Source organism: Pteronotus mesoamericanus, unplaced genomic scaffold (genome assembly GCF_021234165.1).
Source record: "Pteronotus mesoamericanus isolate MK-2021 breed Mesoamerican mustached bat unplaced genomic scaffold, CSHL_Meso_final contig_105, whole genome shotgun sequence".
Classification (NCBI taxonomy): Eukaryota; Metazoa; Chordata; class Mammalia; order Chiroptera; family Mormoopidae; genus Pteronotus; species Pteronotus mesoamericanus.
This window is the reverse complement of record NW_026555006.1, coordinates 252700-279663: the sequence shown is the minus strand read 5'-3', so window position 1 is coordinate 279663 and position 26964 is coordinate 252700. Positions and strand designations below refer to the sequence as shown.

General features: G+C 35.7%; 1 protein-coding gene across 1 annotated transcript in view; it reads right to left on the bottom strand.

The window, feature by feature from the left end:
* Positions 1-324: 324 nt before the first annotated feature.
* CMPK1 (cytidine/uridine monophosphate kinase 1) overlaps positions 325-26964 on the bottom strand; it is a 34873-nt gene continuing 8233 nt past the window's right edge. Inside the window, exons 2-6 of the mRNA XM_054572814.1 lie at positions 8929-9075; positions 5547-5699; positions 3817-3893; positions 3472-3568; positions 325-2547 (exon numbers count right to left, since the gene is read on the bottom strand). Coding sequence (XP_054428789.1) covers positions 2506-2547; positions 3472-3568; positions 3817-3893; positions 5547-5699; positions 8929-9075 — 516 coding nt within the window. The 3' untranslated portion in view covers positions 325-2505. The remainder of the gene's footprint in view (positions 2548-3471; positions 3569-3816; positions 3894-5546; positions 5700-8928; positions 9076-26964) is intronic.

The window sequence follows — 26964 nt, the reverse complement described above, 5'->3', positions numbered from 1 at the left end:
AGCCACAAACCCACAAAAAACACCACCGCATCCTGAGACAGACACACTGCTTGCCTGCTGCCAATTTCCCCCTCAAAGAGACAAGGAATTGATGTTGCAAGCTGGTAATGAAACAGGCTACTTGTGCCTCACTCCCGATTACTTCTTGGAGAACTGGGATCAAACCATGCTTGCTGCTTAATTCAAGACACACAAACATAATACACAGAGCAGAAAATTCTCCTGGATCCTGAGCTTTGCTTTTGCTATGTAAGGACTCACATGTTAAATCTTCAATATGTTTGAGAGAACAGAAATCTGAACCAGCAAACAACAAAGGCCATAGCACAAAATTTATTGGGATTATTTATGAAATATTTACATATATCCAGCATCACTAAATGGAAATAATGTTAATTAAAAAAAAAATAGCAAAGCTTCCACTGGGGTCTTTCAAGAAAGTCAAAAAGTTCTTGGTGACTATGTCTCTAACAAATGGAATGACCTAACTAGTGAAGTTAGACATATCTCAATCAGCTCCTAAATTCAATATTGCTGACATGTTTTTCTACTTAAAAAGCAAACAAAAAGCAGAGCTTCATAATTTAGTAATTACGCCACAGAAAGATATTTGATGAAAGTAAGCAAAGCACCTAGTCTCAACAGTCTTCTTAAAATCCTTAAATTAAGGTTGCTTTCACAATACCAATATAAATATTTAGATCCCCATCTGATGGGTTTCTTCACTTATGTGAGTCGGAATGCACTCAAACCTTAAGTGTTCACTCTTGCTTCACACTACAGCTGCTTAATTAAATTACCCAGTACAGAGGGCTGTACTGGCTAGACCAAATCACTAGATGAGAATTCGTTGCAATCTCTTCCAAGAAACTGAGATAACATCAACACGAATTTTGGTGGCTAATATGTTATACCACTTAGGAGTACTTTGTTTTTGTAACAGTAAGTATGTTGAAAATTCATCATGAATAAGTGAATTTCATCACACACAGAAATAAATAAATCTATTGCAATACAGGGGTGGGAAAAGTAGGTTTACAGTTGTATGTGAAACAGTTAATAAAGCTACTATAATAATCATAACCTGCATGTCTCTTTCTGTACAAACAACTATAAACCTACTTTAGCCCCACCCCTGTATAAGAATATCTATAAGTTGTCCTCAATATTTCCAAAGGCTTTAAATATAAAAATTTAATTATATTAATAATTATACAAAGTCAAAATTTTTGCCTAATTTAACCCTTTATACCAAACAGTGTAAGTGCTGAAGAAACATTTTAAGCCTCATAATAAGAACCTTAAATACCACTTTGCATTGGTGGTGGTAGAAAATAAATTTCTCAGAGATTTTTAAAGAAAGAATAGATTTAAGAAAAAATTTCTTTGGACTCTATAGCTTTCTTTTTTACTCTATGCCTTTCCATGCTTCAACATAATGAAGGAAAAAAAAAAAAAGAATTTACTGAATAAAAGTAGCCAGGAAGGGAATCAAACATTTATAAGATATATTTATTATTATTCTGACCAAAGTGCAGTGATTTTTTTTAATCATTTTAAACAAATAACTATGAAAAAAATATTCAAAAAAATACAAATGGGAAATTTAACCATTAGATTTCTTCTACTTTATGCTAACCTTATATTTAGTCTGAAAAGCAAACCCAAAAAACCATTTTACCATATATCTAGTACATGCATTTCAAGGTTTCACTGCTAGGAATTTTGTTGAGATCAATGTAATCAATAATAACACTATATAATAGCGTACAAGGAACACATGCCATTAGATGTGATCCTTGCCCCTTTTCCTCAGATTTATGTCAGAATAAAGCTGACGGTTCTGTCAGGCTCTGAACCCCCATGCCCGCACCCCAATCCCTGGAAGCAGAGATTATGCCCTGTCACACAACTTTGTACAAGTTGTAGGAAAATGTAGCCTAATTTTTCTTACTTTTCTATAGTATATGGTCAGTTACTTGATGAAATTCTAAAACACTTCTAGCAATTCATTTTATGAGTTTGTTTACCAAACATATTGTGCAAGAACTGACTACACAAAAAGTTCCATTGGAATTTGGTCCACAAATTTACTTAACAGGTTGGAAATTTAAAACCTGCAAGAAAAAGAGGAAATGAGGAATCCCTAATCCTGACACGTTGTAATTACTCAAGGGATATACACATACTAAAAAGTGTTGCTCACAGAAGGCACAAACTATAAATAAGGGATATTCTTATTGAATAAAAACAAAGAACTAGCTAATGCCCTTCTTTGTTTTGTGAGCACCATAGCTAAGATGAAATTAGATCCAAATTCACTCTCTACTCCTGTGACAAAAAAAAAAAAAAAAAGATAAAAAAATTTAATTTGTTTTACATACTTTGTGGCCATTAATTGTGATGTAATTATGAAAGATTAAAATTGACTTAAAAAGGGATCGTGATAGCAGCTATCAAAGCAGTATTTCAAGCATGATTTCAAGGATGTTTTTGGGCTTAGAGTTAGCCTTCTTTGTCAAAAATCTTCACAACTTCATCAAAAACCTGTAAAGGAAAAAGACAGTAATAATTTTAAAAGCAGATATTGTTAAAATACCATATAGCCTTAAAATACATCAATTTTATATTAATTTCCAAAATAGATCATTAAAAAAACACATGAGGATTTCTCAGTTTCATCTATTTTACTTTAGACAATAATATAACACCATATATAACACATACAAAATTATGAAAATGTTGCATTCGATTTTATTAGTGTTTTTAGGACAAAACAAAGCTTCTTGATCAGCTACCAAAAACTGATAAAACGAAAGTGGCTTATTTTCCCAGTTCTAGTTCTAAAACACTTAAGTTTTCTGATGTATTTATTACCTCACTGCTACAGAAAGCAGCAATGGATAAAAAAACAAAAATAACTATGTAATAAAAAAGAAAGGTCCAGAGAAGAAGATTCAGGAAATCAGGAAAAGACTGGGTGAATTAAAAGGCACTAGAAATAGTTGCTGGGCACTGAAGGCTTGCAAACCACAGTTTAGAGACAGCTGACTCATGAGGGAGAGAGCAGTACTGAGTCACGAAACCCTGCACCTCTGGAGCTGTGTGCTCTGTGATAGAAGAGATGAAGGCAGCCTGGGGCTCCTGAGCTAGAAGACTTGCCATTTACATTATAGAATTTTTAAAAATGATCATAGTCCAAACCATAGTCTCAAAGTGCCAATTTTCCAGAGTTTAAGAAATGAGGTTTGGTATTAATAAGCCACTCACTTCTTAGGAAGAACAAGTCTGAAGCTATAAAATCCATTTCAGACTCCACTCAAAAAGGAGAAAAAGCCTAATTTTTAATTTAGTCTCCAGTATCTTGAAAAGCAAACTATTCTATCATAGTATTTTTTTTTCTTCCTGCCTACCCCCTCCATCACATTTTTACTTGACTTTTTTTTTTAAAGGCAGGCTAGGGATACTCACTTCATCAACAGATTTAGAAGCATCTATTTTCTTAACTTTCCCCATCTCTTCATATAAGTCAATAACTGGCTTTGTTGACTGAAGGTAGGTTTGAATTCTGCAAAAAAAAAAAAGCAAATATTGCAAGGTTCTAGGTATCTACCCATTCTCCCCCATGTTAGAGGACAGCTTAGAGGAAAACATGGACCTGACTCAACTGATTCCCTTACCATCATCTTAGATAAGCCATTTCACACATTTAAGCATGATGTTTTCTTTTTCTGGACCAAATGAGACAAGTATTTAACCGCTACTCAAGTTCCAAACTGAGATTAAGGTGGCTATTGTATAAAAACCACAAAGTACCTCTTTTCCAGGCTCTCTCTGTTGTCATCACTCCTTCCACTACTCTTTCCCCTCTCAAGACATCGTTCGATACAAATCTAAAAAGATAAATAAGTTAAAAGTTATTTTAAGAAGGACAAAACAAAAAGGAGAGACATGAATTGCCATTCTTTCAAACTGAAAAGAGAATAAAGTTTTAAGAGTTAAAAAAAAAACCTGCATTAAACTGAATGTGTCTAATTTATTAATCAACATGTAAAGTCCTTTTAAATTTAAACATGTGGTTCAATTTATATGAACTAGGTTAAATAAGTACAGAGCATAATAAGAATTCATTCATGACTCAGTTTTTCCTGTGTATTTTTTTTCAAACCGCAATAAAAAGAAGATCTGTATGTGCATGGTTCCAGCTAGGATATATTATTATTAACTTATTAGGTATGAATTATATGCCTCAAACTTTGTTCTATTTTTGCTTACTTTTCAATAATTCCATAAATAACCAAATACTTAAGAATCAACCTATTTGCATTTTAAATAAAGTATCCCTTGTTAATCGTGAATAAACATTCCTTGGTTATAAAGCTATGGTAACATTCTAAAGTTAACTTTGAAGAATAAGTGAAAACATATTTTTGGGGGCTGGAAGAAGAGAGTTACATTTTAAAGAAACACAAAGCCTCTCCACCAGAGGCACATTTGCAATTCAACCAGCCAACTTCCTTCAAGGCAGTACTTCAGAATTTTTTTTTTTTTTTTTTTTTTGAGCGAGGAAAGGAGGGAGAAAAAGAAGGAGAGAACATTAATGTGAGAGAGAGAGACACTGATGGGCTGCCTCTCTTATGCTCCCCAACCACCAGCGCCCCAGGCACGCACCCCAACTGGGAATCAATCAGTGGTGACCCTTCTTCACCTTGTGGATCACACCAAACCAACTGAGCCACACTGGTCAGGGCAGTACTTCAGATTCTTACTCCTTCAGGCTGTTGGCATTAATTTAATGAAGTTTACAGCTGTGAAACTGTCAGGTCTTTTAATTAAATGATTCCAAGAAATTAATTTATGTCTAAGTATGTTATTAAAAGTGCCAGCAAGAAAAAGAATGATTTTCTGCTTTTTTCCCCAAGACCATATTACTCTGAGAAGACAAATCAGGCATCTTAAATGTGTCTATATAATAGAAAGTTTTCCCAACTTCCCAGAAATGTGTGCTTCTTTTCCAGTAAACAACCATCCTAAGGCAAGATAAACTCAGATAATAGTGCATACCTATGAAATAACAGGGGGCAGCTTCATGACCTAACATTATTGTACAAGTCAGTTCCTACTTAAAAACAATGCAAAACAAATTCTTGTTATTTTGAAAATACAGCAAATTTTAGGTCCATAAGGTTGCTGATGCCAGTAAGTGGTTAGCATTCCATTAGCAAGGTAGTACTGTTCTGTCCATCCAATGTTCCAATTCAAAAAAATACTGCTGCCAATATAAAATGTAAATATAAGTAAAAAGTCACTTTGGCCCTGGCTGGTGTGGCTCAGTTGGTTGGAGCATCATCCTGTACACCAAAAGGTTGGGGCACAAATAGGAGGCACCAATTGATGTTTCTCTCTCACATCAATGTTTCTTTCTCTTTTCCTCTCTCTCTAAAATCAATAACCATATTTTTCTTTTAAAAAGTCACTATGTATTTCTGTATAGTAGACAATCAAGTTGCTTAAAACCCATGTGGGCAGATGAAGATGTGCATTACCTCATTATTACAATCAAAAAACAGAACGAAAGCTACATCTGCCTTCCCATCCATGGTCTTGTTCCAACCTTGAAGGTTGTCTTGATTTCTTGGAAACCCATCAATCAAGAATTTATTCTTCTGAGCACTGGCAGCCATCGTCTGATCCATTTCCTAAAGGAAAGGGAAGATTTAGGGTCAACACTACATTAACAAAATGCAATTTCTTAGGCAGGGTAATGGATATATTGGTGCTTGTTTTATGATTACTCTTTATTTCATAGGTAAAGAATGAGGATACATAGAAAAAAAAAGACTTAAAAGAAAACAATCCAATGTATTAACATGGTTGCTGGTGGAATTATTGGTATGTATCCTTCCTCCATTTTAATGGCGTACAGGTACAAATTTTTTGTAGCTTCTAAATTTTCTATAGTAAGCATGCATTACTTTAACATATACATTCACGAATTCCTAAGCAGCAAAAGAGAAAAATAAGTATTAACCAATATCTTTGCTTTAGCCACTAGAGACCCTATCCTGTCTTCTCTTTCCTGTTCCCAAGTCATTTTGCTGTGGTGGGAAGTACGTACACTTTTAAATGCACTCAGATTCTCTGCAATAATTCAAGTCCAACTGCAAAAAGCTTTGGAAAAATATAAACAGACTGATAGCACTAATTTTAAGTGTAGGAGTCAATATTCTTTTTTTCTTTTTTTTTTAAACTGAAGCTAATTAAACCTGAATGTCACTGGCTAGCCTCAAACACAGGTAGCCAAGAAAACAATACCTTCAGAGAGACAGCAACAACAGCACATTTCACCATCCTCTTCCAAAGTGTGGATTTAGGTAGAACATGGGAATATGTGAGTGGGAGATGCAGATCTCTTATCTCCAAATCCTTACCACACCAAACACCATGGGATAAGCACAGCTGCATGACTCTGAAAAACTCCAGAGGAGCCTCTATTCCAATGCAAACCAATATCCAGTCCCCTAAGTGCGCAAACTGTTTTCTAGTTCCTCAAGGACAATGGCCGTCAGGACTCCTGACTCCTTTATCTGAGGGCCGGCTTTATTCCAGCATCTCGCTTCTCCCACATTCACAAAACTTGCACAGAATGTTTTTGTGCCCCTGCTATAACATTTCTACCCCAGTTATGGTAATAAAAGATATCTGAAGAGGTACCTCAATATTGTACTCACTCAACATATTTATTCAAGGCCAACTATCAGGGGACATGAAGAGCAAGGATGTGGCCCCTGGGGAACTCACAGTCCAGTGGATAACAAATATGTACTTAAATGTGCTCAGTTCTATGATGAGGTATACAAGGATGCTATGATAAAACAAAAAAGCAAGCACAAACAACCTGGGTAACTCAGAAGCGTTATCTAAGAGGTGGCAATGAAACTGAATCCTGAGTAGTGAATTGGCGGGCAGACGGGGATCCAAGTACTTCAGACAGTGTAAACTGGATGTATAAAGGCTCAGAAAACAAAGTGTAACAGCTTTGAAGAATCTGAAGTAAGCTGGTAGAGATGAATCTTAGGACACGTATATAAATGGTGGGAGATATGACTAGAAAGTGTATAGAGGCAAGATTGATGAAGAACTTGTTATGCCACACAAAGGATCTGGTTTTTATTCTGGAAACAATACAGAATCATTAAGGAACTCTAAGCAAAGAAGAATACACTCACATCACCTTTCAGGGGAAAAAAAAAATCATCCCAACTGTACCATAAAGGATGAATTAGAAAGGGAGAAGGATGTTTTAGACAAAAAAGCTAATGAGGAGGCTCTAGTGATAGTCAAGAAGAAAAGGGGATCTAAACTAAGGTGATAGTTATTAAGAAAAGAGACTAAATACAAGAGGATTAAGAGAAGGATAAATGGAAGGATCTACTCACTGAATGAATTTGGAAAAGTGAGGGAGACGTGGAAAACACAGCAGGAAACCCAGATTTCTGGCCTGGGCAGCTGGATAGATGAGATAGTAGACCCATTAAGCAGGACAGGAAACAAAGGTGATCACATTTTAGATGATATATTCAGTCTCTGACATGATGATTTTGAGACACTTGTAAGGCATTCAGATGGATGCCTAGTAGTTAGTTAGAAGTATAGGTCTGCAGTTCAGAAAACAAAAAACAAACAACAGAAAAACAAAAAACGTACTACAGCTATAGATTTTGGTGCCATTAGCACAATGAAACCTTAGGCATGGCTAAAACCATCCAGCAAGAAATATATAGAATGACAGGAGAACCCAGGATAAAATTCTGAGAAGTACATAGTTTAGGAAACTCACAAAAGAAGAGCTATCAAAGGAGACTTAAGAAATAGCAGTCATTGAAGTAGGAAGAGAATCAAGAAAAATAGTGTCACAAAGAACAAAGAAGGAATGAGTTTCAAAAAGACAGTGAGCAGAGTTAAATGCTACAAGAAAAATGACTAAAAAAAATCCCCTCTATTTGATACAGATTATTGGTAACACCAGCAAGAATAGTTTCAATGAAGATGGACATAGAACCTGACTGCAAAGAGTTACAAGTAGAAAGTGAAAAAGTAAAAAATGTAGCCTGGTCCTTCACAGAGCTTAGCTATAAAGTGGAGAAAGAGCATTACATCCAGAGAATAAGATTTCTTACCCTGGAATGGAAGCAGATTATTCCAATCTCTGAAACAAGAAGTAAGAATGTGTGTGAATAAGCTACTCTTCATCCTCAAGTTTCTCTGATTCCATCCAGATACTGACATACCTCTTTTCTATTGGGTATCAACTACTTCTTGCTGTTCTCATTCTTGTATTTCTTTAACTGTTTCTTACAGGTCAAAATACTCATGACTGACTACAGTCTTGGGACTCTGTAGTGGAGAGTTATGAAATGCAAGGTATCTTTTTTAGGGGATGGGAAATACTTTAGTTTGATAGCTGTTAATCTTAGCATTTCATACTGAAGATGGTGATGCATAAACCAGAAAAGAAGATATCAAGACTGAGAGAATGGCAACAATAGGAAGGTCATGGAGAGGAGAGATAGAGGAAAGGAGGAAAGGAAGAAGGAAGGAGGAAGGAAGGAGGTTTACTGAAGAACAGAAAAGGGAAAGGCGGGGGGGGCAGGGGAGAAAGAAGGGAAGAAGAAAAAGAAGAAACAAATAAAAAAGAGATTGCCAAGTGCGCACATATGAATGTTGAGTTGATCCTAGACCAAAGTAGAGAATGCTTGCTACTGTCCAATTTCTTCCCACATGAAAATGGAATTTCCGTTCTTAACCACTATGATCATCTTCTACATACAAGAAAGTCAATATTCTGATTTTTTTTGTTGCTTGAAAGGTAGATTTAATTTCTTGTTTCCTCACTGGTTTAAACTGGTTGATATTCATACTTCTTACCCTTTTTAACAAACTGATGGTTATCTCAACTGGCACAATCCTTCCATCTTTAATGTATTTTTCAATGAGTTCACCATACTGTGAATCTGGGTTTTTCCTTTCATCACGAAGAAGTTCTCCTGCAGAAAGGTGTGTGTAGCCATATTTCTGAAAGAAACAACAAATAGGAAATTAAAAAAAAAAATCAGAACACAGTTAACCCAGTAGGACTACTGGTTTTATCTCTTCATTTTAATTTCTATGCTGTATTTTTTTTCTTACAATAAAAAGCTTTGCTTATATAATAAATAATTTAAAAGTTTAAGAGAGAGTTCATGCAATTTTCAGTTTGCTTAAATTACATCCTTACATAGGCCATGGTAACTGTAATGTTCATAAACCATGAAATTCTCCCAAAATTTATCTAATTATTAAAAGCATTAACATCTTATTATATTCCTTCGCAAACACAATCAATATTAAAATGTTACTCACATTTAAAGAAATGCCTAACAAATATTTGTAAGATTCAAGGCAAAAAGACCCCAAAATCTTACCACTGTTGGCTGTACCCACCTTCTTTAAAATCTACTTTCCTTCCTTAAACTCAACATGTCTAAATTAAACTCATCAACTTTTACACAAAACCCATTCTTCTGTTTTGTTATCTTTCTCAGTAAACAGCACACAATCAGAAAGTGTCTTACCAAGTATCACTGTCTCTCCACCTAATAAACCAGCATCTTCCTTCCTACTCTCCAAAGCCCATTTCCTACCTCTCTAGTGAGGTCTCAAATTAGAATGGCAGTACAGTTACCTATATTATAAGTTAGTGGGGTGATTAAGTGAGACAATATATGGAAACTGCATACCAGAGAGCCTGACATAGTAGGGGAGAAAAGTCATCAATTACCTTTTTGCCATCATGGAAATATTTATCTGAAATAATCCAGAAGCTCTTTCACATTTTATATATACCTTTTTAATATTATAATGTATGTATGTAAATATTCACTTTAATGGTTTTGATAGAAAGACTAATTAAGGGGCTTAAGTGAGATAATAGATATGAATATCCTATGAAAGTTCAATCAGTATAATATTAGGACTGATAATCATCATTATTAAGGGCTTACATATTATGTATTAGATCATAGGTCACAATATAGGGTAGTTTATCTAAGTCATGTAAGATGCTATGGTGTTGTTCCGCCATTTCCCCAAGATCACAATGAGAATAACAATACAGATCTAAGAAATAATTCTGAATATTGAAAAGCTTCTTCTACATGACATTCCCCTTGACTGAATCAGAAGAATCATAAACTCTATTTTTTAAATGTTTTTACTCTCAAATACGAGGACACTCAGAACCATATCCAATGTTAAGTTATATCTCTTATCCCAAATTCTTAAGACTCCCTAAGTGGGTTTTTGTCTTATCCATAGTAAGTGTACAATAAATATTCGATAACTTAAATATTTAATTTCAATGTTAAGATTTGAGGCAGCCCCTACACTGATCCCCCTTTAAAGTAGTGTTTCAATTACACAGTTTACAAAAACCTCTTTCAATTACCTAGGCTATGGTGAATTTTTTTTTTTTTAATTTCAGAAACTATACATTCTTCCCCCCTTTTCCTAGTTCCAAAAATTGTTGGTTAAACTTATTCTTGTGTCCTAAAGTAGGTTACCAGTAAGGTAGTCAGCAAAGGAAAACAAACTCTAAACAGTTTATTTGCTGACTAAAATTGGGCATAAAATTTGGTGAAAATAAACAAAAACTACAGTATCATTCATGTCTCTCAATCATATAGTTCCTTCCATTAGAAGAAATGACCAAAAGCGTATTTAGTTATGTAATAGGAATTCAAAAAAATTCCTATCATTTATAGAAAATGGAAATAAATATGAAAATTTTTAATTATTTAAACCATTATGTTAAAATTATTTCCATACCACACCATTTTTTAAAAGCCTGCTTTGATCACCAAGTATAAGCAAACTTTTGAAAGACGGATGTAGAAAGACTTTATGAAAAAAATGAGGTGTGACCTACTTTTCTATTTATTATGTACAATTTTTAAAAGGCATTTTGCATATACTTTGCATATCCACAAACTTTTATAGCAGCTTCATTTCCAACTGCTTACTTTGGCTCCTGCTTGGAAGTCTAAGCTTGCAGGATGCTCTCATCTGGTCTAGAAATCACGGCATATGGTAATACTGAATAAATGTAGAGATAAATGGTACTAAACAATGGCAAACGCTCTGTGAAAGACCAGCAATACAATTGCTCTGCATAGACTGCCTCTGCTGTAGGTAAAACAGACATTTAGAAGCACGTCTTAGTAATTGAGAAATTAGTATATACAGTTTGTTTCCTGACATGGCAGAGTTCAAATGTGCAAGCTTTATTTTACATTAAAATGGATTTTGGTATACCACTTTTTAAAAGAGAAACTAGTTTGCAAACTGTAGAGGAATACAAATGATATTTTAAAAGATAATTAGTTTGTCAAGAGAGAAAACAACATGACCTACAAACCCCTCCCCCCAAAAACAAGGAATTTAATATAACCACGTCAAACATATACATGTGTGTATTTCTCATCCATATTCCATTTTTAAAAAAATCTTCCACTTATCATTTACATTTTTATACTATGTTTTTCTTAAGGATATTGTGAAAGCTTCTTACCACAAAGTTTCTATAGCAAAAAAGCAACTATCACTTGCATACTAATTAATATGATACCTTAGTCATACCTACATTTCAAAAAGCATGTTTTCAAAGCATTTTGCTGTCATTAAGTAGTCACTGATTGCAATTTTTGAGGAAAGCAAGAATGGATATGTCCTAGGCTTAATCAAAACTTTTTCACATTTTCTGAAATTTCTTAGCAATTAAAACCTTGTAGATCACTAACTACAGTCTTAAGAGCAATATTCAAAACCACAGCAGGTTATAAATACTATAAACTACAATAACTACAATTACAATCTACTATTCAACTAAAAATAGTTTTCTAGTGACAAATGTATAAACAACTCATTTAGAGTACTGTCTTAATGTTTTACTTTCATTTTCTTTCTTACGAAGTTAAGAATCAACTCTAACTTTTATGAATCCCACATGAAGATTTGGAGAGAGAAAAAAAGCACAACGTTTTCAACAAATACAAAATGGCATTCTCTGTAACTACAACAATGGCAAATGTTGACAGTGTTATGGTATCAAATCTCAAATCATCTTGATCAATTTCTCTCACTTCCTAGCAATTATCTTTCCTTCTTTCTAAATTTAAGTAATGTGGTTTCGTGTGAACAAAAACAATCAAACAAAAACAACAACAAATAAAGAGTTCAAGGTAAATGGCAAGTCCTTGGAGGCAACAAGAGATCCAAATGCCAGGCACCTCCTCCCGTTATGGTGGCAGTTAGAAAGTGCTGCTGGAATGCCACTGAGCCTTGCATTACATAGAGTGAAAAGAGCAGAGACATTAGATACAGATATATATTAGAAAGCAAATCAGAAAGGAATAAGTAGAACTGTCAATATTTGCATATGACATGCTACTGTATATAGAGAACCTTAAAGATTCCACCAAAAAACAAAAAACAACCCCCCCACTAGAACAGATAAATCAATTCAGTAATGCATCAGGGTATAAAATAAATATCCAGAAATCAGTTGCATTTTTATACACTAATAATGATCAGAAAGGGAAACTAAGAAAATAATCCCATTTACAATTGCATCAAAAAAATACCTAGGGATAAATTTAACCAAGGATGTAACACCTGTATTTGGAAAATTGTTAAGACGTTGAAGAATATGAAAAAGATACAAATAAGGGAAAGCATATTCCATGTTCATGGAAAGGAAGAATTAATATCATTAAAATGTCCACATTACCCAAAGCAATCTACAGAATCAACACAATTCCGATCAAGGTATCAATAACATATTTCACAGACTAGAACAAACATTCTAAAAACTTATATGGAACTGTTACCAACAAAGTGGGATTTGGCCATCTGCCACTGTACACAGGCATAACACAAAGACTGATGGGGAAGGAAAAAGGTCTCTATTAAAATGTTGCCCAATTTTGGGGAAAGCTGGGGACTTCCTGGCTCCAGGCCAATCTCTTCCATAAAACACAGAAAGTGGCCAACCAACCCCAGAACTAAAATCAGTGTCCAGGCACCCCGCTCCATTCTTACTTGTCTTCCTGGGGCCCAGAGCTCTTACGCAAACAGCAACCACTCTCCACCTTCAGGCTCTCTGTCCCTGGGGTGCATGCTTGTGGGGCCAGTATTGCCATTGCCTTGCCACAGCTTCTTCCCTCTGCCCGGGGCCCAATGCCTGATCACTGCAGCTGGTGGTGCAGTGGTTCTGTTCTTAAGGCCCTCCCCGCCCCTGAAGCTGCTCTGACTCCCAAGGCTGGCAAGCGTTCAGGCCTGTGCATCCATGCGCTGAAAAGGGGCGCGGTACAGGACCGGGTCATGCAGCATGGAGCCACAGCGACCCCAGCGAGGCACGTGGATGCACAGGCCACCATGAGCCGGTTCCTCACCGGGTGAGCAAAGGCAAGAAAGAAATGCCATGAGTCTCCACGTGCTCTCCATTTAAAAGTCCAGGCCCAAAATCCTATGTGCTCATGAAGCAAATAGGAGGGTCTTTTTCTCTGTCCAAACATTTCACTAGCCTGGCACACGCCTTCCGCAGGGGCCTTCTCCTGTCACCATGATTTGGAGCTGGGGAGGGTTTCTAGTCCCGCGCAGCTTGGGGTATCACGTGCCATGGGGCTGGTTTGTTTGCCCTTACCTGGGGGTATGGAAATCTACCACAGTTTTGGTGCCACTATCTCTGTCACTTCCTGGCACCTCCTTGGTGGTCCCTCCCCTCTGCCCAGTGATCTGGCCAGATTCCCCCTGTAACAGAACCACAAAAGACTATGAATAGCCATTGCAATCTTGAGAAAGAACAAAGTTGGAGGAATCACACTACCTGATATCAAATTATACTCAAGGCCATAGTAATCAAACCAGCATTGTACTGGCATAAAAACAGACATATAGATCAATGGAACAGAATAGAGAGCCTAGAAATAAACCCACGCCTTTATGGTTGATTAACATTTGATAAAAGAGGCAAAAACAAACAAGGGGGTAAAGACAGTCTATTCAATAAGCGATGCTGGGAAAATTGGACAGATTCATGCAAAAAATAAAACTAAACCACCTTCTTACACCATACACAAGAATAAACTCCAAATGGATTAATTAAAGACTTAAATGTTAGACATGAAACTAAAATTCCTAGAAGATAGGCAGTAAAATCTCAGACATTTTTCATAGCAATATTTTTCTGATATATCTCCTTGAGCAAGGGAAACAAAAGAAAAAAATAAACAAATGGGACTATATGAAACTAAAATGTTTTTTTCACAGCAAAGAAAACCATCAACAAAGACAACCCATTGAATAGGAGAGCATATTTGCCAATAATACAAAATTTATAAAGAATTTCTAAAACAACACCAAAAAGACAAGCAATCCAAATAAAAAATGGGCAGAGGACCTGAATAGCTACTCTCAAAAGAGGACATACTGATGACCAGTAGACATGAAAAAATGCTCAATGTCACTAATCATCAGAAAAATGCAAATTAAAACTATCACCTCACACCTGTCAAAATGCCTATTATTAATAAAACAACAAACATCAGGTGTTGACAAGGATGTAGAGTAAACGGAACCCCTGGCACTGTTGGTGAGAATGGAGACTGGTGCAGCCACTAGGAAATCAGTATGGAGTTAGCTCAAACAATTAAAAATGGAACTGCCTTTTGACCCAGTGATTCCACTTCTGGAAATATATCTGAAGAAACCTGAAACGGCAATTCGAAAGAATATATGCACCCCTATGTTCATTGTAGCATTATTTACAATAGCCAAGATCTGGAAACAGCCCATGTGTCTGTCAGTAAATGAGTGGATAAAAAAAGCTATGGTACATTTACACAATGGAATACTACTCAGCCATAAAAAAGGAAGGAAGGAAGGAAGGAAGGAAGGAAGGAAGGAAGGAAGGAAGGAAGGAAGGAAGGAAGGAAGGAAGGAAGGAAGGAAGGAAGGAAGGAAGGAAGGAAGGAAGGAAGGAAGGAAGGAAGAGAAAGAAAGAAAGAAAGAAAGAAAGAAAGAAAGAAAGAAAGAAAGAAAGAAAGAAAGAAAGAAAGAAAGAAAGAAAGAAAGAAAGAAAAAGGAAATCTTACCTTTTGGGACAGCATGGATGGATCTGGAGAGTATTATGCTAAGTGAAATAAGTCAGTCAGAGAAAGATAAGTACCATATGATTTCACTTATATGTGGAATCTAATGAATAAAATAACAACAAAAAAGAAACAGAGTCATAGCTATAGAGAACAGACTGAGAGCTGCGGCAGTAGTGGGGGAGTTGGGGGGCTGGGTCGAAAAGATAAAGGGATTGAACAAAGGAAAAGCAAAAACTCATAGACAAAGACAACAGTATGGTGGTTACAGACAATAGCAGGGAGGGAGGTAGAAGAGGATGAAGGGGGGATAAATGGAAGGAGACTTGACTTAAGGTTGTAAACACATAATACAATATACAGATGATGTATTATAGAATTATACACCTCATACCTATATAATTTTATTAACCAATGTAACTAAAACAAATTCAATAAAAATTTAAAAAATAATTAAAATAAATAAATAATATGACTGAGGTAAAACTACTGGACGTCCTTTAAATAGTTGACACATCTATGAAACATTTAAGACTAAGTTTAGTTTGCATTCCCCATGAGATTAGTGAATCTTAAAATCTACATTCTGGTTATGTACTATCAACTATGCACCTTTAGCAGAACACCTGAAAATGCTGCAGGTACTATTCAGAGCCATCCTCACTCACTAGTCTGGTACTTGTTGGAAACAATAGCTTTAGAGCCTACATGCAAGGCTATCATTATTTCAGAAGCATTCCCCATAGAACTTTTTCCAGTTATGCTAAATGAAACCTCTGGTACAGACTTTCTGGGAACAGTATCTGCCAGTCTCGGGGAACTTACTTATCCTTGACTGCAAGAACAGCTATACAGTGCACAGATAGTACTTTGAAGTGGTCAACTCTTTAGAGGGCTAGGAAAAAGTTTTTTCTATAATCATCATTAAATATAGATTAACATAGAAAAAATAAAAAAGACTATCCGGTGTGAGAAAACCTTAGGTGTAGTATTTGACTTAATTGCTAGCATATTTTCAATCTCATTTTTAGTCTGTCATCATTGTATTTCCAAATGTGTGCACTGCATTTGACCATGCCTATTTAATTGCAAATCTACATATTAATATAAACTATGGAAGTTACAAACCCAGCTAAATTTTTTCTTAAGCAAAAAGCTTTAGCAGACAGCTCCAAATTAACACGAAGTATGCTTCTTTTTCTAATTAAAGAGTGATATTTTAAAAGCTTATATGCTGCCCTGGCTGGTATGGCTCAGTGGATTGAGTCCCAGCCTGTGAACCAAAGGGTTGCCGGTTCGATTCCCAGTCAGGGCACATGTCTGGGTTGCTGGCCAGGTCCCCAGGAGGGGGCGTGTGAGAGGCAACCACAAATTGATGTTTCTCTCCTTTTCTTTCTCCCTCCCTTCCGTTCTCTCTTAAAAATAAAATACGATCTTTAAAAAATAAATAAAAGCTTACATCCTGTAAAGGAGAAAAGAGGAGGGACATAAATCAATTCAACTACAGACAATAACAGCACTATTTCATTTTCCTCAATGTTTTGCTCTTCATAAAAAGAAATCTTAATTCAGGTAATACATGGAACTTATTCTAAATCCATAAATATTTACTAAATGTCTACAAGGTGCCAGGCAACGTGCTGATTCAGGGAAGGTAAAAAGGTTATATTCACAAAGGATATAATAGTGATTTGCCTGTATAAAATGACTTGAGCCCTACTATTAATAAAGGTAATTCTTCACATATGTGTAACGTTTGCTAAGGATTTCAGTCTTTACCACCCCTGTCTGCCTGGGGAAGAAGTTGATTCTTCAAAGGCAGTGGCAAGAAGATAGAACAATAAATCAAACTTAAAGAAGGATGAGTTAGTTAGAAGCCACCAAACAGGCTGTTTCTTCATTTATATATAGACCTGGATATCTTTCTAACATTCTGCAGGAGGCTTCTCAGATAACTGAGGATTTGGGTATCTGATTTATATTCCAAATGGCCGCTACATCAACTATGAATTGGAATGTCCACATTCCAATTTCATTCCAGTGTATCATTTCCAGTATTTTTCTTTCTTTTAATTTATCTCAACCCTTCTGAATCATTCTGTATTCCTATACCAGAAGGGGAGAGAAAATGGCCAAAGATAAAGACCAGACCCAGAAACCTCCAGGGATTCCAGGAACTTACAGGCAATGATTTGGAAACTTTCAACATTAATGGATAGGCACTGAGGTCTTGTTAATCTTAGGAAACACTAATCTGATCTTGTTAACTAAATGATCAACTCTTAAAGTCACTGCAGGGCCTACAAGCTACACACTCATATCACTATAACCCAAATATTGTTGCAGGTGGTCTAACAGCCTGGAATTCAGTTAATTCAGTTACTGTGAGAACATTTGAGGGACATACATCAAACCACTCAGCTGCAGCCCTCGCCTCTGTGCTTTCACCTTATGAAAAAAAGGTTTGTTAAAATACTAAGCAGGCCCTGCTGTACTTTTTTCTTATTTTAAAAAGGTAATTAGCATTAAAATGAGAATATAATTTACCCTGGGAATATGAAAAGAAAGTCACCCTAAGAAAAATAACTACTTGAGAATGCAATTTGTAAAAAGCCTCATTACAAAATACCACAACATTTTAATAGCTCAGGTTCTCTCTGAGAACTAAAATGTATTTGGATTTACGAATCAGCACTTGAGAAAAATGTACAAAGGATACCAAACTCAGAATTCAATAATACATGCAAACATGACATTTGAGTGTCTGCAAAATTATCAAATGAATACAGAAATGCATTTAGAGAAACACACAGAATTCTGCAAGAATCACGAGAACCAACCTTGCATAAAGTTATATACTCATAAAACTGAACTAGAAGAGATAAGCTTTTATAACTAAATTTTGCCACAACCCAGTGTGACATGGGGAAATTTATATAACCTGTCTCAGATCTCAGTTTTTTATTTGTAAAATAAAAATATACACTATATGACCAGAAATAATATCTACACTACACAGTAAATATCATTATTAGCTGTTAGAAGCATCTCCTGAAGAACATACTCCTAAAAATGTGGTTTATGCTAGTAGATTCAAGACCTACTGTGAGAGTACTGAGATAGGTCAGGGAGGAGTCAGACAAACTCATTCAGGTTAGCCCTAGAGCAAAATCCAAAATAATCAGTGGCTAAATTACAAGTTACATACCAATAAAGGAACAAAACTACCTAACGGGCTCAACAGCAAATGATATACCAAAAAAAAGCAATGTGAAAAAATAACCACAGAGCAAGTAGAGTTATGATATATGAAAATCCAATTCACTATGCAAATAGTCGCAAACACAGAGGCTCCAAAAATTGGCATAAAAAATGTATGAGTATATTTGAAAAATTATTAGAACCAACAAGAATTCACCTACTTTCTTCTTATAAATTAAAAGGTCAACAGCTTTCCAACTAAGAATGACTAACTAGAAAATATGATTTTAAAAGATCCTATTCAAGTCAATTATACCTACATTTTTTAAAAATCCTATTGTAATCATCAATAAAGACTTAAATTTAGGAATAAATCTAAAACTAATGTGTAAAAACTATACGAAGTACTAGAAACACCTAAAAACCAGTATCAAAAAAAGGACACGCTCTGGCCAGTATGGCTCAGTTGGTTGGAGGGTCATCCTGTAAACCAAAAGGCCATGGGTCATGGGTTCAATCCCTGATCAAGGCACATACACAAGGTAACAGATACATGTTCCTCTCCTCTCTCCCTCCCTCCCTTGCCCTCTCTCTAAAATCAATAAGCATGTCCTCAGACAACGAGTACAAAAAAGAAAGAAAAGCATTATGTGTTTCTGAATAGAAAGATTCAAAACTGTGGATACTTAAATTTTCCACTACAGGATCCTACAGGACATCTATTACACTAGGCCACACTACCAAGACAGAGAGTCATAGCAGCTCTGTCTAATACAAAGAAACAAACACAGGGAGGCTGCCAATATGAGCAGACAAAGAAACATGGCCCAAACAAAAGAACAGATCCAAACTCCAGAAAAAGAGCTAAACAAAATGGAGATAAGCAATCCATCAGATGCACGGTTCCAAACACTAGTTGCAAGGATGTTCAAGGAACTCAGCTAGGTCCTCAACAGCATAAAAAAAGATCCAGTCAGAAATGAAGGATACACTAACTGAAATAAAGAACAATTTACAGGGAAACAACTGTAGAGTGGATGAAGCCAAGAATCATATCAATGATTTGGAACACAAGGAAGCAAAAAACAACCAATCAAGAACAACAAGAAGAAAAACGACTCCAAAACAATGAGGATAGTGTAAGCAGCCTTTGAGACAACTTGAAGGCCAACGTTCACATCACAGCGGTGCCAGAAGGAGAAGAGAAAGAGCAAGAAATTGGAATCTCTTTGAAAAAATAATGAAAGAAAACTTCTCTAATTTGGTGAAGAAAATAGACATGTAAGTCCAGGAAGTGCAGAGAATCCCAATTATGATGAATGCAAGGAGACCCACTCCAAGACACACCTATTAAAATGCCATAGGTTAAAGAGAAAGAGAGAATCTTAAAAGCAGCAAGAGAAAAGAATTAGTTACCTACAGGGGAGTTATGACAACCATAAAAGACTATCAGCTGATTTTTCAAAGGAAACTTTGCAGGCTAGAAGGGAATGGCAAGAAATATTCAAATGAAAAACCCACAGCCAAGACTGCTCTACCCAACAAAGATATCATTTAGAATAGAAGGGCAGATAAAGAGTGTCCCAGACAAGAAAAAACTAAAGTTCATTATCACCAAACCATTAATATATGAAATGTAAAAGGGACTTAACTTGAGAAAAAGATCAAAACTATGAACAATACAATGGCAATAAATACATATCTATCAAAAATTGAATCTGAAAAACAAACTAAACAAACAAGAGTAACAGAGACAGAATCATGGATACAGAGAGCATTTTGATGGCTGCCAGATGGGAGGGGGAAGGGAGAGGATGGGTGAAGAGGTGAGGGTATTAAGAAGTACAAATTGGTAGTTACAGAATAGCCAATGTGATGTAAAGTACAGCACAGGGAAGGGAGCAGCCAAAGAACTTAACTTACACACATGACCCATGGGCTTGAACATGGTGTGGGGATTACCTGAGGGAGTGGGTGGTGCTGGGCAGAGGGAGCAAAGGGGGAAAAGTTGGGACAATTTTAAGCATAATCAATAAAATATAACTAAAAAAAAAAAGACATGCTCAATCTCTGTAGTAATCAAAAAATGTAAATTAAAGCAATACAATCCCATTTTCCACCCACTGGATTGGCTAAAATGAAAAAGACTTCTATCTGGCTATGGCAAGGAAGCAGGGTGGGGAAAATCAGCCTTCTCACACTTTGTGGGAGTGTAATTTGGTTCAGCCTTTTTAGAGGGTCATTTAGCAGTGTCTATCAAAATTAAAGTTTATACACCCTTAGGCTCAGTAATTCCATTTCTAAGAGTTGTGTTACTGAAATAATTGCAGAAGTGCACAGATATATGTACATCAATGTTCACATCAGCATCATTTGTAAATAAGAAATCTAAATGCCCACCAATATATGGATAGCTAAACAGATGATTGTATATATTAGGAATGAAGTAGAGCAACCTATATGTTCTTACATGGAAGGCATCCAAGATAAACTGTTAAGCAAAAAAAAAAAAACCCCAAAAACAAGTTACAAAACAATAGACAACGTGTGTGTGCACACAATGTAGTCGTGCATTATGCCTGTGTATAAACACATCAAAAAAAAGGATAAGAAAGGTACGTACAAAAAAACCGATGTGATTACGATTAAGGAGAACTTTCACTTTCAAACTGTTTGAATCTTTTAGAACACACATGTAAACTTTTTAAAGCTTTAATTTTTTTCAAAAAGCACACACATTATCCACATATCTCTAAGTGGCAAATACCACAAAGAAAAATAATGGTTTAAATGTTTTATAAATATCAAATCCTAAGAGAACAGCAAAATGAAATTCAAAGTAACCTAACATTAAGGGGAAAAAATCCCTATATAAAAAGCATTATCTAATTTCAGTAAGAAAGGGAGACAGTACCTACACAATCAAAAACTTATTTAAAATTTAAAGCTAAATATAGAAAATAGCAGCAAAAAAATCAATTCAGATGTTTGGATAAAAATTTCCTGGAATGTGATCCATTCCTTAAACAAAGGAGAAACAAAAGTATAATATAGCAACACAAAAACACACTGCACGGGCATGAAGTCAAGAATTATAGGAGACAGAAAACAGTCCAGTTTTATAGCCTAGACACAGATGGGAATTTAGAGACACACTAAGTTGGGAGGAGCCAAAAGACATAGCAGCAAAGGTTTAAAAGGAAACATTTCAATGAAGCCCTACTCTAGACACTAGAATTCAAAATTATAAGAAAAATGTTCTGGAAATGACACCTGCATGGCAAAGACAATATATCCACACTACCTCTGATCTCCAGAATAACCCCTTGGAGCACTTTCCGAACTTTGTTGTGCCAAGCAACCTCTTTCAATATTTTAGAGAAAAATGAATCTTGCTTAGACAACAAAGAATTATTTTCATTTTTAGTCCATCAACCTGTGCTAATAGAAGGAAGAGTGAACCAAACCATTATTTGACTTTAAAAAGTAGTACATATTTAAACTGTGGTATAAAATTTACCTTAATGAATACATTCTTCTCAATCCATAAGAAGATACATTTTTGATGGTATAGCCATCAAATCCTAGCCCAGCCTGGGATTTAATGTTGACCATAGATGACTGTACTTATTTATATAATGTGGAACAGAATATTATAAGGGACTCTTGGTTCTTGATTAGAGCCTTACCTTCTTCATGTAAAGAAAATGTCCTAAAAAGTGCTAAGTTTATAGGAAAATGTTATGGGAAAAAAATGTTCCTGCTATAACTACGTAACAGGAAGAACACTGAAAACCATTCTCAAAAATAGGCAACTTCTCCTGACCCACTAAATAACTTAACTTGGACCCAATCATGCTCTGGAAACAGTCAAGGAAGTAATAAGAATCTGTTACTCACACTTTTCCTTTCCATCTGCCACTACCTCTCTCTTTCTTCCACTTTCAACTCTCAGTCCCAGGCACAACATACATAGATACTTACAAGCTATGCCTCTTCTATAGTTTTGGATTCACTTATCAATCTTTTAATCTCTGTACCATAGGCAACAGAAAGTGTGGACCCTGAGAATCAAGATAACTACTAAAAAGGGCCCCTGGTGACCAACTGAGTTCAAAAAACCAAAAAACAGCCTAGCAGCCATTTGTATACAGTGGGCTCTCATGGAAACCACACTTCAGGGAAAAGCCTGCATTAAGCTGCATGCCTCCTTTACTGAACTGCCTTCCCGCACTGGGTCTCTGCCATTTGAACATCTTCACCAACCAATCAGAGAAGCTCCATTTTAACCAATCAGAACACAAAATTCTTACCAATCAGAAAAGCCATTAGATTGGCTTTTGGACCAATCAAATTGCAAAAATTGGAGTCCTCATTTGCATGAGGAAGGACCAATCCGGGACCAGGGGCAGGGACTTCTGTCTATATAAGGCTAGGCCTCAGTGGCTTGGAGAGCTACTTTCCTTTTTCAGGGAAGATTGAGGTCTGTGTTTTCCCCTGCTGGACACGTGGCTGGACCCGCAAAGATGTTCAGAGCAGACTAGAGCTGTCAAGATGGAGAGGAGCCTGGCCCCCATGGTGGCCTTGCAGCACTACTGTTCCTCAGTTGTGCTGCTTCATAATTATGCTCTAACACTACTGAGCTGTTCTGCAACCACGCTGTTGTCACAGCCCTGCTGTATCACAACTGAGCTCTTTGCACTAAATAAGTTTTCCTTCTGCACCACACCCCAAACTGGGGATTCCTGTTGGCACTGAATTGGCACAGGACAAAAGCATACTATGTCCCAATGCACAAGACAGAAGACCTCATTAAAATTAAAAACTTCAGTGCTTCCAAGGATACTACAGGAAAATTAACAGACAATCCATAAGATGGAGAAATTGTCAGCCATATAGCTGGATAAGGGACTCCTATCCTAAATATATAAACAACTTTACAACTGCATAAAATAGAAGTAACACAATTAAAAATGGGCAAAGACAATTTTTAAAATGCAATATTCTGGGGGGTGGAGGGGTACGGTAAGGAAAAAGGATCTAAAAAGACATTTCTCCAAAGAAGATATACAAATTATCAGTAAGTACAGGAAAGGTGCTCAACATCACTAGTCATCAGGAAATGCAAACCAAAACCATAATAAGATATCACTTCACACCCATCAGGATGGCTGTTAAAAAAAAACCCAAAAAACAAGTGTTGACTGGAATTCTCATACCCTGCAGGTGGCAATGTAAGTATGACGGTGGGTGCGGCCACTTTGGAAGTCAGGCCATTCCTCAAAATGTTAAACATAAAATATTTGCACATTATATAATACTCAAAATATATAAAGAACAACTGTAACTCAACAACAAAAACACAAAATTTTTAAATGGGTCAAGGGCTTGAACAGACATTTCTCTAAAGAAAATATACAAATAGCCAAAAAGTAAATAAAAGATGCTCACATCATTAGGAAAATGCAAATCAAAGCCACAATGAGATACCACTTCACACCTACTATGATGGTTAAAACTAAGCAAACAAATGGAAAATGGTGTTGGTGAGGATGTGGAGAAATTGGAACCCTCCTTGCACATTGCTGGTGGGAACATAAAATTGTTCAGCTGCTGTGGAAAACAGTTTGTTGGTTCCTCAACGAGTTAAATAGAATTATCACATTACCCAGCAATTCCACTCCTAGCTATACACCCAAAAGAACAGAAAACAGGGATTCTAACACGTGTTTGTATGCCTACATTCATTGAGACATTATTCAAAAAAGCCAAAATGTGTCAACAGCCCATATCCAACAACAGATGAGTAGGTAAACAAAATCTGATACACACAATGAAACATTGCTCAGCCATAAAAAGGAACGAAGTTCCCATACATGCTAACATAGATGAACCTTGAAAACATTATGCCAAATGAAAATAAGCCAGACACAAAAAAATATTGTTTGATTCCACTTATATGAAATACCAAAAATAGGCACAATCAGAGAGGCAGAAAGATTAGAGGTTACCAGGGGCTGGAGGAAGAGAGGAAGGGGGAGTTACTGCTTAATGGTACAGAGTTTCTATTTGGGGTGATGAAAAAGTTTTAGAAATGCTGGTGATGGTTGCACAACATCATAAATGCAACTGAATTGTTGCATTTCATAATTCAGTGTTATAATGCCACTGACTTGTACATTTAAAATAGTTAAAATGGCAATTTCATGCTTAATTTTGCCACAATTTTTAAAAACAATGTAATATACTAAATCATTAAATCATATTTTAAATGGGTGAATTGTATCTTATGTGAATTACTGTGTCTCAATCAAGTTATTTTTAAAAAAACACAGAACACTATTTCTGAAAAATCAGAAAGTTTCCAAAATAAGAAATTAAGTACTTAATCTAGAGATTATATCATTACACACATTCTATAGTAAAAGTACATTTATTAACATAGTATGTTTGCAACAATAAGTCAAAAGCGGGTTTCCAGAGAGTATGAACCTACTTAAAAAAAAGCCTACCCTGGCCGGTGTAGCTCAGTTGGTTGTAGTGTCACCCTGTAACCACAGGGTGTGGGTTCACTTCCTAGTCAGAGCACAAACCAACGCTGTGGCTTTGATCCCTGGTCTGGGAGCGTAAGGGAGGCAACAAATCAATGCTTCTCTCTCACAGCAATGTTTCTCTGTCTCCCTTCCTCTCTTTCTAAAATGCAGTGAAAAAATGTCCTCAGGTGAGGATAAAAAACAAACAAACAAAAAAGTCTGGAAGACTATGCCCCAAAATACTGATTATTGGTAGTTTTCTCTGGATGATAAAATTACTACTAATTTTTATATTCTTCTAATTTTTCTATAATGTATGTGTACTACTTATATATAAGTAAACAAAATAAAAATTATACATATCTTTAATAACAAGTCACTTAAAGTATATATACAATATTACCTTATGATATTTACCTGATCATTAGGCTATTAGGTCCATTTAGCATCTAGTAACCTATTTTGAATATAGTTAGCATTTATACTATAAACTCCTTATATCTACTTGCTCTTTCTAGGATTCTTAAATTTAAATTAACTACACACATTTTCTCTAAGAAGAAAAATCCTTCACATTCACTAGACTAGAAAATACCATACCAGATTTTTAAGAATCTGTAAACTGGTTACTGTGGGTAATCATTTCCTTATGCTGTAGTAAACAATGGGAATATAAAGCTCCCCAAAACTACCTATCCAAATTACTCTTTGAGTTCTTTCCTGTAGATCTTTTTCTAAAAAAAGAAATGTTACCTTACACACTTACTGAGTGCTATGTGCTGTGCTAAACACTGTAGAAGTATTATCTCATTTCATTTTTATAACAACCCAGTGGGTTGGCATTATTATCATCACTTTACAGATGCAGATACAGAATGAGAACTAAGATTCAAACATACACCTGACCTCAAAAGTCTACATTCTTTCTAATACTATGCTATATTGTAAAAAAACTTGGCTCTACTCTCCCATTTCTTAAATCTTTTTAATTAAAAAAATACATACATACATTATTGGTCTATTTCAAAAAGCTATTTCTTTTCCCACTTTTACACATTTTTGTTACCATTCTGAAGTTCTATGTGAATATGAAATACAGCAAGAATTTATAAATACAATTCTTTGTTTCATTCATACAACAGAGAATGGCAAAGAAGGTACGTATTCATAGTGATTGGATAATTTGCCTCTTGAGTATGACTATATTGGATTACATGCTATCTTATATTGACATCTAGGATACAGATCTGTTTTAGGGCTGGCAAGAACTTCCATACCCCTCATTTTACAAAAGGGGAAATTGAGATAAGCTGACTTGCCAGTTAGTGGAGAGGAAACTGGTACTTGAAACCAGATCTCCTGACTATCAGTGACTCCATTATTCCACAGTGGGTCCCGAGGTAATTCCTAGGTGACAGATAGAGAGAGACTCTTCTTCCTACAAACTACTATGGCTTTTGAATACTGAATCTGCTGGTAGAAATTAAAAAGGAAACTGAAAGTTGACGAACTTTATCATTTTGTTGTATCCTAGCATGGAGATGAGATCAGGAACTCTATCCACACACAAGAGCCAGCCATATTTGACCCACCATTCAGAGAGATTCCGACCACCCTAACTTCATTTGCTTCATTCTTGCCATTCTCCGTTTCTGACACAATTTCCACTTGTCTCACCCAATAATCACTAATTAGTAGCAAATAAAATTTTCCACTATTTAAAAACCTAAATTAACCATTAAGTCAATTCTCAATTCCACGATCAAAACACCATCTGGGTTGTCTTTCTGCTTCCACAAATACCAAGAAAACAGAAATTCATGTTATTATCTACCTAAACCTAAATCATAAAGTTCCACAAATCAAATTAAACACAACACTTCTCAATAGCAAACATCAATGACTAATACATTATGAACAGAAAGTGGTTGAGGTAGCAGTCTTTTCTGTGCCCCAAGTTAGGGCTTGTTGATATAGAATATAGCCTAATGATGAATAGAACCAACTTATGGGTCTTCTGGAGGTGACTAATCGAAACCAGG